Source organism: Mangifera indica, chromosome 13, assembly GCF_011075055.1.
Source record: "Mangifera indica cultivar Alphonso chromosome 13, CATAS_Mindica_2.1, whole genome shotgun sequence".
In the NCBI taxonomy this organism is placed as follows: Eukaryota; Viridiplantae; Streptophyta; class Magnoliopsida; order Sapindales; family Anacardiaceae; genus Mangifera; species Mangifera indica.
The window spans coordinates 11,430,479-11,445,595 of NC_058149.1; the positions used below are offsets into that span (position 1 = coordinate 11,430,479).

General features: G+C 34.0%; 1 protein-coding gene across 3 annotated transcripts; it reads right to left on the bottom strand.

Annotated features, from left to right (window-relative positions):
• Positions 1 to 1,442: 1,442 nt before the first annotated feature.
• On the bottom strand, positions 1,443 to 14,520 carry LOC123194778 (golgin candidate 1). 3 transcript variants are annotated; one of them, XM_044608185.1, is made up of 20 exons: positions 14,199 to 14,520; positions 13,675 to 13,755; positions 12,976 to 13,025; positions 12,198 to 12,891; positions 11,357 to 11,434; positions 11,062 to 11,265; positions 10,672 to 10,728; positions 10,480 to 10,554; positions 10,328 to 10,399; positions 9,395 to 9,457; positions 9,182 to 9,280; positions 8,683 to 8,760; positions 8,418 to 8,486; positions 4,139 to 4,186; positions 3,956 to 4,051; positions 3,744 to 3,823; positions 2,912 to 2,957; positions 2,741 to 2,839; positions 2,603 to 2,647; positions 1,443 to 1,820 (listed from the first exon to the last, which is right to left on the bottom strand). In XM_044608185.1, the coding sequence occupies exons 2-20, from the start codon at positions 13,699 to 13,701 to the stop codon at positions 1,749 to 1,751; spliced, it is 2,052 nt and encodes a 683-aa protein (XP_044464120.1). In that variant the 5' UTR covers positions 13,702 to 13,755; positions 14,199 to 14,520; the 3' UTR covers positions 1,443 to 1,748. The 3 variants fall into 3 exon arrangements, with proteins under 3 accessions (XP_044464120.1, XP_044464118.1, XP_044464119.1); XM_044608183.1 differs by having other exon boundaries at positions 12,198 to 12,881; positions 14,199 to 14,518; XM_044608184.1 differs by having other exon boundaries at positions 8,683 to 8,754; positions 12,198 to 12,881; positions 14,199 to 14,517.
• Positions 14,521 to 15,117: the final 597 nt, after the last annotated feature.

Consider the following 15,117-nt stretch of genomic DNA (forward strand, 5'->3'; position numbering starts at 1 on the left):
AAAAAATTAAGGGAAAAGAGAAAATAGGAATAAAAATAAGAAAAGAGCAAATAAAAATATGTGCAAAATTTCTGACTTTTTGTTTCACAAAATTTTTTGTCTAAAATAGATAATGAGTAAAAATTTAATTTTTTCTAAATTTAAAATATGAGAATTGTCAAGTAAGCAAGCAAGGTTTGGGCGGGAAATGCTTTTGGCTTTGGCCAAAGTTAAAGGCAGAAGAAAAGTAGTATAGACAATGCTTTGCTTTAGTGTCAATTAGCAAATAGACAAGAGGAATGGTGATCATGTTACTTTAAAAAAAAAAGTGATCATGTTAAAATAACAGAGCTTCTCAATAAAATATCAAATAAATTTCAAGAAATATACATATTTAACTTATTAATTTGTATATTAATAATTATTTATTTTTATATAATTAAATATTATTTTATTTTTAATTTAAAATTATATAATAATCGTATAACAATAAAAGATTTCATCGTACTAAAGGGTTTTGAAATCATCAATAAGACTGTCTTTTGATTTTTATAGTAATAAAAGATTTTATTAATTGATTCGTCGGAGAAAATAAAGTACACGAAAGATATTGTCAGAGGTAAGCAATTCCCTTTAGCATTTTATCTGAATCAAATTTATCTAGGTTAAAAAACAAACACGGTTTAAATGTGTTAAAAATAAGTTTATTCAAATAAACTAAAATACAACCTTAAATTTAAGAATTAAATATTTTTAATATAAATTAACTAAAATATCAAAATGATACTATTTTAATCTTTTTTGTTCAATTACAATATTAAATCGAATTTAAATAATTTTGAAACAAACTTAATAAACTCAAACCCAAATTCGATGTCACTTAAATCAAATAAAACTTGAATTGGATTAAATTTATATCCATTAATCCAACCCTAATACGATAATACCCTTCCCCTCCTTAGTAAATTACTACAGCGAGACCGCTGGGATTTAAGCATCATAATGTGTAAAATTGAGACAAAAATGGAAAGTTCCAAAGACCATTCCCACTCATTCTGAAAATAATTTATCCGTTTTCACTCTATTGGATTATGTATACATTTGAAAGGATGATAAATTTCAATGAAACTTAAAACCTTGATCCATTTAACTATCATATTTGACTGATTTTATCATAATTTTAATACACTTCATACACCTATTTGTATTAACAAAACTATATACATAATTTTATATATAAATAATAATATGTTATCATATAATTGAATATTATTATATTATTAATTTTTAACTATTTAATTATATAATAATATATTGATATTCACGAATTGAAGCTAACCCACAACAAATTCCAATTAAAAAACTTAAAAATTAAAAATCGTCAATCATGAATGCACATATATCCTACTAAAGAATTTTCATAAAAACAAAAATTAAAATAGTAACCAATAATAACGTGGCACTGTTCACAAATGAACTTGATAAATAAAAGAATATTCCTTTCAATTATGAAACTTCTTACACTATTAATTATCATTTAATGCCTAGATGACAAAGTCACACGTCCAGATTCACCCGAATCTATTTTGCTAATTTCAAGCCGCAGAAAATTTTCCCCGATTGTGAAATGAAAAGAGAAAACAATGACAGTGACAGTTCCATCCTTCAGTAATTTTTACAATTTCACGATATTTTAGTCCTGTGTATTTGTTAAAAATTCGAACACAACATCCTTGCAGCACATGAGATCAGTAATTCAAGAAATTCAATCATGGCAAGTTACCAGTGGTGAGACCCATAGATTCTGCTACTTCTTTAGCAGCCATATTATCCGCTTGTTCCTGCATTCATTGATTGCAAACAACACATAGTTGGTGTCCACATAAAATTAAGTGATGTGTAACATCAAGAGTATGGATGCCAACATAACATATGGAGCTATACCATATACATTTAAAATAAATATCAATTTGAATATTAATAATGATGTGTCATAATATGACTAAATATTACTAGAACTAAATTCAAGTTAAACTTGTTCGAATTAGACTCAAGCGAGCTAGAGCTTGGGCTTTAAGAATATTCGACTCGCCAAACTCGTAAGCCATAAAAATTTTGATACGAATCAACTATAATAACGTTGTTTTGACAAATATATATTAAACCGATATCGTTTTAGTTATTTTTAATTCAACAACAATACCAAATCGAGCTTAGACTTGAACCAAACTCAAATTCGACTTCTCACAAGTGAGTCAAGCTCATATAACTCAAATTTGGTTTCTCTCAAGTGAGTCGAGCTTGTATAATTTTGAGATGCGCTCGAATTTAAACGAACTCGAACTCAGTTCGATTTAAATTCAACCCTAGATATTACTTTATTCCTAATTTAAAATCACTCAATTATATAATGAAATATCATCATTAGTATCTAAATTAGTATTCACTATAAATGTTCATAGTTTTATCTTAATATATGTGATATTGTCAATTACTTGTCACATTAATTTGAGATGGAAAATTAGACACAGTTAAGAGTAGCATTTCTCTCTCTCTCTTTTAATTATTTGACATCCAAAAAACCCAAATAAGAACAATTGTAAAAATAGCCAGTTAGACATACCTGAAGGCGATGCAACAAGTACATCAAAAAGAGATGTACAAATACCTGCACATGATTCCTCATAATGATTATCACATAATTTATATTCTTTGCTGTGTTATGTTCAGATCTTTTAACTAACAGGTGAACAGTTCTTACAAGATAGAAAAGCAGGATTACACGTGCTGTTGGATATCGCCAAAGAAATCTAGTGGCCCTGACGGCTCCAGAATCCAATAGTTTTGCTGCCTTCTGCAACTGCATGAACAGGTCGAAGCAAAATGTTAAAAGAAAAGGCAAGCATATTGTGAGATATGAGAGCAGGTATACCTGTAAGCTCGCTGCAGCCATGTGCCGATGATGCAAGGGGAGTGGCCTGCAATAACCATATTATAAGAAAACACAGATTAAGATGAAGTCCCAATACAAATGCAGAGATATCAGCGAACATATGTTGTCCAAATGAGGATGTACAGTTGAGTCGGTCATGAAATTTTAGTTCACTTTGATTTCACTCAGTTAATTCAATATCCAAAGGAAACCAATTAAAAGTAACAATAAAACTATATGTACATATTTTTTGTATACAATTTAAATATATAGATGATGTATCATTATGTGATTGGATCATTTTGAATTAAAAATAAAAAAATACTCAATTATATATTGATACATTATCTGTGTACCAAAACTTGTGTACAAAGAGCATTGCTCTAAAAGTAAAAACATGTCTGCAGACCTGGGAAGGGGGCTGAATGGGAAGAGAAAGATCAAGACAGGAAAAGCCAACTAAAATTATTATTTCATGCGCTTCAGAAAGTCCAACAGGTTGCACAAGGAAGATTCTAAGTACCAGAAAAAGAAGTAAAGGCCACTTCGGCAGACAGTAGTAATACCAGAAGATTTTATCAAAGGCAAACACCGCACCTAACCTAACCGACTGAGATTTTAAAGAGCGGCCAAGGAACCAATTTCAATCTCACTTAAGATTTGTTTGCTTGGAAGCATCAATAAGGATATTAGGATGGAAGACAAGAGTGACAAATCCAAGTGGACGAGTTTAAGTCTCTGCTCAATGCATTCAATAACTACAACCAAATCATAAATCTGGCTTCCAACACCTTTTTCAAATCAACACATAATGAATTCAGAAACAACATACTCAAGTGTCTTCATTTCAGTGTCCTCTTCCCAAGAAGAAGACCATGTCCTACGAGAAACTCTACTTCTTTCTGCCTCAACCTGATCAAGATAATGTTGACATCAAATGAAAACAAATAATATATATATTACTTCATACAACATGAGAAGCACATCAAGAAAAGAAAAACAAAGGATATTATTCAAGCGGGCATAAAATGCCAAAAGACAGACCTGTGCTTCTTGAATACGCTTTATTTCCTTCTCCAATTGAAACTCTGCTGCCGCTTTTTCACTGGCCATGGTCTCTAGCTGTGTTTGCTTGTAGTACTGCATTATAGATGACACTTACAGCTGCAGAACTTTAATCATAATTATGATACATTAACTGACTAGATAATTCTAAGATCATCTTACCAAAAGATCAGTTAGTTCACGGTAACGTTTCTCTAGCTCCATATGCTCCTGTTAAAAGGCAGGTAGAACCAATAAGATGACACTTGACTAAAGTCTACAAACTCATGCCAAACCCAAAAACCGAAAAGCAAAAATCGTATAGATAAATGAAATTTATATATATTGTCTCATTTTAAATGTTGTAGCCTATTGAAGGGCAACATGATAAAATTTAACATCTACAACTACATTGTCAAGTTCAAGAAATTATCTTTACCTCCCTTCCACCTTCAAGGTTAGCATGATTTTTAAAAAAAAAAAAAAACAGAACCAAGCTTCACATGTTATTAATTGATTTGAGACAGATAACTTTCACTTTCTCCCTAGAACAAAGACAGGAAACTTGGTTTAAACTTTATGCTGACTCATGATGTCTAAAAAAAGCCCAACGAAATTAAAAAAGAAACTAACCCTATAGTATTTTAGCATTTGAAGACAGCAGAGGTATCTCAATACAAAATTCAAATGCATGCCTGAAACAAAGTTAATACCTGCTGAAAAAATTATTGTGAACACTTGACACAAAAACATTTGCCATTATGATGTAAAACCTATGAATCATAACGTTCTTCTTGTTCATCGCTTGGAAACCACCAAACAGCAGAGTGTCTCTTTTAGCTTCCAATTATAAGATGTTGCATTCAAGGATAGATATAAATACTTTGTTTTATCTATTCATCATCATGCAACTTCTGCATCTGCAACTATTCTTTATTTGTATTTTTGTTCTGGCTAAACTATAATTTAAAAAGAGAATGGGAAAAGGGAGGGGGCCACGGGCTATCTGTTAGGACTGATGTTCATATGACCCAGCGGTGAAGGGGACTGGGACACAAAAGGGAGATGGGGGACCACTTGGGACAGCTAAAACAACACACGTGGCAGGAATGTGTCTGGGCAGTTAGAGAATGAGCAACAATAAGAGATTGGTTGAAAGAGGAGAGTCAAAAGAAAAAATCTTAGAGAAACACTTGGGGAGAGTGGCTTGCCTCTCGAAAGCCAGTCCATTGGGCAGGTTTTGTTGATTTGTTCTTGCTTTGTTAGAGGGTATTTTGTCAGGAAGTGTTGTTTGTTTTGGATGTAATTATTGAACAAAGGCAATTAAAAAAACTCTTACTTTCTTATTTCCATAACTGTAGTTTGTGTTGAATATTGGCTAGGTACATATCAAAATTGGTATTAGAGCAATTACGATTTTGAAGGATAGGGAGGGTTGATTTCATGGAGGTTGAGATAGGGAAATGGATGTTTATTTGGTGATTCACAGAGGTAAAAGCTCGGGCTAAGGGGAAGGAGGAAAATTGTCTTTATTGTGAGAAAGAATCCAGATCAAATCACCACTGCAAATTCAAGTCATGGAGATCTTGCTAGAATGTGAGGATGGATTGAATGGTGGCATCTTGATTGTGAGTGACAACAAGCTAGAGAAAAGAGGAGAAGTAGATAAGTCCTAAACCAGAGGATTCATGCGATGGATGGTCAAAATCTCAAGTTTTTAGAGAAACCTGCCCAAAAGGGTAAATCGACATATTACAAAGGTAAATCAACAGATTTTGGCAACACCTCAAACTCAATATAAGTTTTAAATGGTAAATCAGCAGGTTCAGATGGAAAATTGACTGATTTTGGTGAAACACAACAACCAAAAAATTTAGTCAATTGCTTTGGGTAAAATGATGACAATTTCTAGGAATAGTTTTTCTTTTTATTATCTTATGTTGTCAAAAGCGAGGCCAGAATGGGTATTCAAGAACCTTCAACAAGGAAAGGTGCCTTCGATTGGGCCAGGTTCATTACCGATGGGGGTGGAAGATTTGGGGACCAATTATCTCCCAATCGGTTAGCCTTAACCATGTCCTCTCTAACTTGATCAACCCACACCATAACCTCAACCAGCGTCCTTCTCTCCTTTCTCCCCAAAATCATTGACCTGGATCCCCAAAAACTCCACAACAACCTCGAGAATTTCAACACTGCCCCACACTTGGATTTCATGCCCTGTTTGTGGTCCAATGGGTTCTACTCTCTATGGAAAGAGTATATTCTCCTCCATGACGTTGTTTCAGTTTAACCAAAGTCTAGAGGAGATGGTTTTGTTTAAGTCAAAGTCAAAGGTCGAGTCTTATTAAGGTCTGCTCATTGGGTGTTGATGATTCACTAGTAAATGGTGAGTTTGAGAAGCTAGCTCAAGCATTCGCAGGAGCCACTACAATTTCTCCTTCTTTACCACTGACAACATTGGTTGTTAAGAATTATCGAGCAATATAAAATGTAGCTCTAGCCAATGCTCCATTGCACCTACTAAAAATTCCAAAATAAAAAATCATCACCGAGTTGGAGGGAACCCATGATGGTCTGAATGCAAGAATCAATGATTGTATAAGCAATCTCTAGTTTTGTTTATACCCAACAACTTTTTTCTAAGTTAACACCCTAGTTACAAAGAAATTACATGCACTTGCTGGGGATTGAGCTGATTTGGGTCTTGATAACTTGTTATATGATGTAGAAATTGTGGTACTAAAACAATTAGGCTCGCATTAGCACATGTGTTGGCATGGTCATTGGTCATCGGCATTGACATAAATGCTTCCGTGGTTTCAAATGCTTATCAGAATGTTGAAATTCATAGCATGAAAAAATGTAAATTTGTCCATGCAAAGGTAGAGGATGTAATGGGATCTTTGTTAAGAGAGTATCTAAATGTGCCTTAGAAACAAAATGAGCATGCATCTTTTGAATAATGACATAGATATTGCTGCAACTGAAGTAAAAGATTCCTCTATGGAAAAATTCTAAATAGTGAAGGGAGCTCAAGCCATGAGCCTGAAAATGGTGTTGGCACTTTTGAGTGTTAAGAAAGTAGTGGAAAAGAACCTCAAAAACAAGTGTAGAAGAGTTGTACTACAATAGATGAAAATTCCTCTATGCAACAATTTAAAAATGGTGTTGCTCTTGTCAATCTTCCCCATGGTGGACTTCATCCAACTGTGATTAAGGCTTTGAGGACACATCAACAAGTGCGAAGGCTTGTTTACATAACTTTCAATCTTAAAACCCTAGTGGCAAATGCTATGGAACTCTACACACCATCTCTAAAAATGGTTGGAAAAGAAAATAAAGACAATCGGGGAACAAGGAACATAAGCAGTGCAGGGTTTGGTTTCTTTTGTAATTTTGCACTTGAATTTCTACTTCAAGGCAGATGTTGTACAGATATTCTTCATTGACATGATTGATTAGCTGCTCGTGTTTCCTGTTCGGTTAAAGACTACAAACTCAGTAGAACTTGTGTTGTCTTCACAAGACACAACCACAAGTTTGGGAACACAGTTTCCTCATTTCCACCTAGAGGACAAGGTGGCTTTTATTGGGCGGGGTAATGTCAGGACTGATATTTGTGTGACCCATAGGAGAAGGGGATCAGCAGCACAGATGACTCACAAGGGAGATGGGGGACCACTTAAGATAGCAAAAAGCACATGGCAGGATCGTGTCTAGGCAATTAGAGAATAAGCAACAATAAGAGATTGATTGAGAGAGGAGAGGAAAAAAAGAGAAAAAAATTAGTGGGAGGTTGGCCTCTCAAAAGCCAGTCCACTGGGGAGGTTTTGTTGTTTATTCTTGCTTTGTTAGTGGGAATTTTGTAAGGATGTGTTGTTTGTTCTAGATGTAATTATCGAACAAAGACAAATAGCTCTTATTTTCCTCATTTCCATTATTGTTGCTGGTGTTGTACATTGCTTGTGTTGAATATTGGTTGGGTTTGTATGAAGAACTTTGTTAACTAAGTTCCCAACAGAAGAACTATGAAAATAATTCCTACACAATGGGCTGAGGACTTTTAAAGCACAGAGCATTATGATGCATTTCAACTTTGCAAGTTCATCATAACTTACAAAGAGAATATATAACTTCAAGTTATGATTTAACCACACATTTATTGTTATGAGAATGACTAACATGACAATTGCACCAGGCAGTTAGTTGAAGCTATAACTAAAAACAAACTGCCTAAAACTAGACAACTGATAACGGTGCCTTCAACAGAACTACAAAATACATAAATCATTGTCAAGGTTATTTGGCACTAAAAAAACAGTTCCACGAAAGTTGGCAGCCCGTTTGTCATTAAGTCACAGACTCATAAGTTGTTTGTGCCCCTAATTTAAGAATCCAAAAATTGATGATAAAAATACAAAAGGAAAAGCAAAGGCCTCATATAAAGTAGAGTAATCACCTCTCGCGAATAATGCTCAGCATCCCTCTTCATGGCAGCCATTTCGACTCTCATTTTTTGCACTTCAGCCTGCAATTAAACCAGCAATCAAGTCATTGCAAAAAAAAAAAAAAAAAAAACCTTAACAATGTAAAGTTGAAAACTTAGTTTTTGATAGGCAAGTTATCTTATATATTCAATCAAACAAACTCTGGCATGGAACTCTTCATAGATATTAGCATATAATCTCAAAACTTATTTTTGAAATCAAGCAACAAATACTTGCCTCCAAAGAAGAAAGCTTGATCTCAGAATCTCTCTGGCCTTGGCGTGCACGTTCCACTTCATCTTGCCATGCCTGCATCTTATCGTTTAAACCTCATCAGTGATACTAAAGTTAAAAATGCCCAAGGCCATGCCTAGGTAATCAAATCCCCCTCATACCAATTTTTCTTTTGTTATCATAACTAATATCTCTTTTGGCACACTATACATCAGATTATAAGAACTTATTTTTAACCGTTGAACTTAAGCAGATCAAATTGGTGAAATACCTGCAATATCATAGAGCAAAGCACAAGATTGAAGTTCATATACAGTAAATTCTAATTTCTAACAATATAAAAAATCTAGGAAAGTGCATTAGTTCATGAATCACAATGATTAGTCATAAACTGAGGAACTGGGAATTATTTCTTCATAAAACGTTAATTTCCCAGGAATACCAACATTATTGTGAAGAGTTCAACCAACAAATTTCAGGTGCACACTGTTTCAATATGTACCTGGATCACTTGATTTGCTTCATCAGGGGACTTCTTTTGTCCACGGCGAGCACGAGCTTCCATATCTTGCAATTCTTGATTTAGAGTTGCACATTCAAGCTAATGGCATATAAAGCTAATTATTCAAGAAGCTTCAAACTATAGATTTATCAAATAGGTGGAAAAAAAAAAAAAACCTTTTACAGAATGGTTATTGACCAATTGTCTACATACCTCAAGCACCGCCACCTTCTGCTCAAGGTCCCCCACCTTTGCTGTCCTCTCATCAGCAATTCTCTGAGGGAAAAGCATTTATAATATTAGATGAGATAATATCAACCAAGGCCAAAGAATAGGTGTCCAGTTCAAATGAGAAAATAATAAACTGAACCATTTTGTTTCCATTATTGATATATTCTGAAAGTCCAAATTCTGGACAGAACCCATCATGAAGTTAACACAGAACAGACTGTTGAATATGCTGAACAGAAACAGAGCAGTAGGAAGAATGACACTGACTAGTAAAGTGATCCAGAGATTGCAGAGATTCATTGATAAGGAAACACTGAAAGGTACAATACCAGTTGGAGGATATGTTATTTGTTACTAAGATCACCAAACTTGTCATAACAAGTGAAAAGTTCCTATCAGTCTGTTAAGATACGCTGATTATAAAATTCTTGTTACTCATTTAAATTTGACAGATATTAATCCTATAAATTAAGAGCATATGCATACTAAAAACCTTGGATCTTCACTGCAGCATATATGGCAGTAAAACTGAGTTACTTCAATACATAAACTACTAAACGCAGCGCATTAGGGAATCAAGCTAACAGGACAATTTTCTTGTATTGCAAGTGACAATTTCTCCTAAACACTAAACAAGTACTTTTGGGATAAAAAATGGTCCATATAATTTCTTTAAAGAGAATATTCTATGTTCAATTTCGACCAGCATGAAATATGATTAATATGGCAATCAACACCTATGGATAAAAGCAAGAGGTCTTGACATTCATAAAAATGGTAAAAATAGCCAAACAAATAAAGCGCAGCATACCAAAACTACATGATTGACATTCTAGAGAAATAAACATCCTTTGGCAAGAGAATCATGCACTATAATGAGCAAACAAGCCTTAGCATTATAAGTTCTTACATTACCTGGACCCTAGCAAGTGCTGTTGACGCCTCAGCAGCTCTATGTTCCAGTTCAACTTCCCTTTCCATAGCAGCCTGTTTCACCATATAGAGATTTTAAATTGTGGGAAACGAACTGGAAATAAATATATAAACAAATAGTCACTGGTCAGAACCATTTTGGTAGCATTATGTGCAGCACGTTCTTCTTCTGCTCTCCTAACAGCAGATGCCAGCTCCTCCCGTAAAGCCTAATAAAGAAGTATAATCCTTACTGATCTAATAATCTGATACAGAAAGAAAACTTACAAGGATAGTCCAGTATCCATATCATAAAAGCAATAGCCATGAAAAACCAACTAATTTACCTGCATCATCCTCGTCTCTGTTAATTCTCTATTTCTCATTATGGACTCCATGTTCATCTGAAATCAATCAATTTTATAAATGTCAAAACTTATTTACTAGATGGTAAATAAACAGACAAGATATATAATTCTAATTTATTATAAAATATAATATATAAAAAGCTAAAATAATCTTTATAAGAAAGAACTTTTTCTGGATGTGTATTACATAGTATAACAATCCAGATTTAAACGATTCTTAGATGAAACAGTTCAAGCAGATGTATAGGATGCAGAATGGCCAGAAGTTTGATGGTGAATTTCACTCCATTTCAGACAAAGGATAAGGAAAAAGTAAAAAAAAAGGATCATGAATCAAAAACTGAACTGTGCACGGAAAACATTACCTACCTGCAGTGAAGCAAGGTTTCCTTCAGATAAAGTAGCCTGTTTCTTTAGTGTATTAATAGAACTGACAAGCACCTCAATTTCTGAGTTCTTTGCTGCTAAAGCCTCGGCCATATTTGACTCCACTTTAGTTACTTCACTTTTAGAAGCAGATAATTCTTGCTGTAGTTGCTTTATTCGAGCCTCAGATGATCTACTCAGCTCTCTCTGTTAAGAAGCATTTTAAAAATTATAAACAGAAATTCAGGGTTGAATGTTCACTCAAATGATAAGGTTGAAAACAAATATGATGATTCACCTCTGCAACAAGAAGTTCCTCCAGCTGTGCACTTTCAGATTTGTATTCTTGAAGACGTGATGAAAGTCCAGCACAAACCTGAGAATTTATTAACTAAAAATTAACAAAAATCAAAAGGAAAATAGGAAGGCTCCAAAGCTTAGGTCCGGGATTAAGCTAACACCTCTAGTTCACACTTTCGTAAGAATAAATTATAAAGAAGTTTCTCAGTGGTAATACAAATTAACGTCCAACTTAGATCAAAGGAGGAGGAAATAAAGAAATCATAGAGGATCTGGTTGGAAATAAGTAGCCCCTTTGACATCTTTTCATCTGCAGATAATTCTTGATGAAAACACATAGAGAAGGGGCTGATATTTCAATAGGAAAAAAGTGGACATTCAGGTCCCAAATGAAATAGGCTTATTTGAAAGAAACATTGTTCTTTGGAAAATCCTTAGGTCTGAATAAAATTTCCTCCAAAAAAATTTGATTGTAAGGTGATTCCAAAACAGTTTCCTCAATCATTTCCTACTTAATGTGTTATAAGTGAAAAAGAATGTGAATTCAACTAGTATCCAACCCACTAACAGTACTGATCTGAGATGGACAAATTAAATGATGATTTCTACCCTGTAAAGCATTTTATCTCAGAAAATTTCAATTCCTAAAAATAAACAGTCCACATAAGTCATCACATTCTTATGCTTCTGCTCCATATTCAACAGCTCCCTTTGAATCATATAGTAATCCTTCAGTTCTTTGAAACATTCCAGACAGATGACAGATCTTTTCTAGCAGACAGATGATTGTCAAATTCTTCTGTTCCTTAAAACAAGGTACATGAATTCTGAAATCTTACCCGAGCCAACCTTGCTTCTTTTGACTGCCCAGTGGAAATTGCAGTTTTGAGCAATCCCTGAGCCTCCTCAAGTTGGTCCTGTACTTTCATAGGTGGACTATCCATTTTGCGCTCTTGTTGCTTCTTCTGAGCAGCAACAGATTCAACTTTAGAATCAGCATCCTTCAATAAACTTTCACTATTAACAGTAGGCTCAACAACTACAGATAAAGATCTCTCATTATCTATCTTCAGAGGAACATCAACATCTTCAGAATTGATTTTTTCACCAGCATCGTTTGAAAGATCTTCATTGGAAATCTTATTTTCTTTAGGAGGCAATGATGGAGGAGATTGTTCCACATGAACATCTGAAGCATTCTCATTGAGAAGCTCACCATTTGAAGTTGATATAGCAGAGTCTGCATCAGTAACTGTTACAGGAACTTCTGCAAGATCAGTATCATGTTTACCTGCTGCATTTGCTGGTGGCTCTGTTGAAGGCATGCTGGGTGCATCTTTTTCATTACTTTGTTCCTGCTCATTTTTTGGAGTCTTATCATAAATCGTCCTCTCATTTTCAACTGCTGAAGGAGCAGCCCTATCTTTGTCAGATGTTAAATCTAACTGAAATGTTGTGTGGGACTGCTCCTGTGCAATATCACCTAATTTTTGAGATTCATTGGTGGAGAGTCTCTTTTGAGCCTGCAACCACCTATGTGTGAGTTAAAGTACTTAATTACAGTCATTAGACGTGAATAAACTTTAGACCACAAGAAGATAGGAAACTGCATGTTACCTTTGTCCTTGACTTTGGCCTCCTGGCTTGAGATCCTTGTCCATTGGAAGCTTAAAATTAAAAGGAGAAGGACTATGGTAAGACAACATGAAACAAAATATATTACAACACAAGAAAGTCAAGGCAACTTATAGCTTGGCAATGCAACAAACAACCATTTCTACAATTTCCATGTGATACATTAAGATTCACTTTTAATATTTCATAGCATGGGTGAAATCATAACGGTAACTCCAACGCAGTTTTATGTTGTAAATTTGAAAGAAAGCCTTAATTTAATATAAAAAATTCACCTCTTTTAACCAAGTCAATTTTTTTTTTTTTTTGAGAGCAATTATGACTAAATTTTACCTGCACAAAGAATTTTGCTAAAGATGGTCATTTATACAAGGATATCAACTAAAAGTCAATGCTGCCTTGAGACTCAAAGCACATCCTAGCTACTTAATTCTACATCATTACTAACTCTCAATTGTTTGCAGCCATCCAGTATAAACATTTCAACTCAGCAAACAACACTCATGTGTCAAGGCTACAACTGCAGTTAAGACAGAGTTGCCTAAACAGCCATCAACTGCTGTGGAAGTTAACTATTCCCTAAATTGATGCAACGATGAAAGAATCAAAGTCCATCCATACATCAAACCTAACTGTAATATTGAGAATATACATAAGACTCAGTCAACAAAAGATCTATACCCGGTGTCTGCAAATCTGATTGCTCATCGGCCAATTCACTGACAACCAGCTTTGCTCGTCGATCTACAACTTCAAACAAATCTGAACCAAGGAAGAGACAAACTCAAAAACTTTGCACAAAGCACTGCCATGAAGTTATAATAAATAAAATGATTTTGATAAAGAAACAGAAAATCAAATAAAAATGAAGATAGTCTTTAAACTGAAGATGCAATGACAGAAAGCATTTGACAACAAGGAAGTTTATAAACTTTCGCGAACTTAATTACGAGATTTCTAAGTATGACCAACAAATTATCATACCAGATCAATGTAATAATCAAGTTTAATCTGCAAATTAAATCCAGAAATAAGTTCGTAACCTCACCAACCAACCTCGCATTCGATAGTATCTTAAAACATTCATTTCAATTAAGATTCAAATCTCACAATCGATCAAGTTATACAAAAGATAACTAAATTTTCACAAATATATTAGAAAAGAAAAATTAAAAAAAAAATGCAAATGGAATCAAAATCCAGACCTTCGGCAGCTTTGAGCCACGAAGCCATTGATGCTGAATCTTGAAGAATTCGTGCCCTAGAATATGTGGATCAACGTGACGTCCATGCACCAGCGAGAAATATTAATAGAAGTTTCGGTTAAACAGCCAAAAGCTGAAACTGAGACAAAATAATTTCGATTTAATGCTTAGATCAAAAGCAATTCGGTTGTTTAGAAAGAATGCGAATTGAATTTGTTAAGATGTGTGTACGAAGATATTGGTTAAGGGAGGGCGTCTGTGTTACAAGTTAGGAAGCGAAGAATTGAGTGATCTTGTTGTGCTTTCATGAGCATGCTAGTGTGATGCTTTCACTAATCTAGACCGTCCATTTAATGACGTTGGATCAGCTGATTCCTTCTTCTTGATTGTTTCTTTTTTCTACTTGCCTTAAGAAGTGGCCTAGATCCCTTCAACATGTAATTTAAGCCTCCTTAATTTTATTTTATTTTTTTTGTTTTTGTTTTTAAAGTCAATTAAATGCAAAACGAAAGGATAAAGGATTCTTAAGTTTGGCAAAATGAAACAAGTAGGAGTGAGTGAGTGATATATTCATATTTAGAGACAATTCAAACGGTGAAATTAAGTTTTTAGCCGGTCCTTCTTGAATAAGAAGGAAATTTTCTAATAAAGATAAAAAAACAGATACGAAAATGGCTAAATTCCTTAAACATGAAGTAGTTTACTATATAAAAATATCTGCACGAAGAGCTTTAGGCGATTAACAACACTTTTTTCTTTTCAATGAGGAACTCTACTTAAATCAAATTACACTTTTGAGATTAAACTTATCATACTAAATAAGTAAAATTTTAAAACTAATAATTACATTAAATAAATTAAAAGTTTGATAGGGGGAAATTTGAATTAATAAAAGCACTTAAAAATCAGGTTGGGTTTG

Coding starts and splice junctions, on each gene's coding strand:
- LOC123194778 (XM_044608183.1), bottom strand. CDS start 14,226: ATGGCTTCGTGGCTCAAAGCTGCCGAAG. Junction 9,281..9,394: donor AGAAGGTGGCGGTGCTTGAG/GTATGTAGACAA, acceptor ATATGCCATTAG/CTTGAATGTGCAACTCTAAA. Junction 1,821..2,602: donor ACTTGTTGCATCGCCTTCAG/GTATGTCTAACT, acceptor CAATGAATGCAG/GAACAAGCGGATAATATGGC.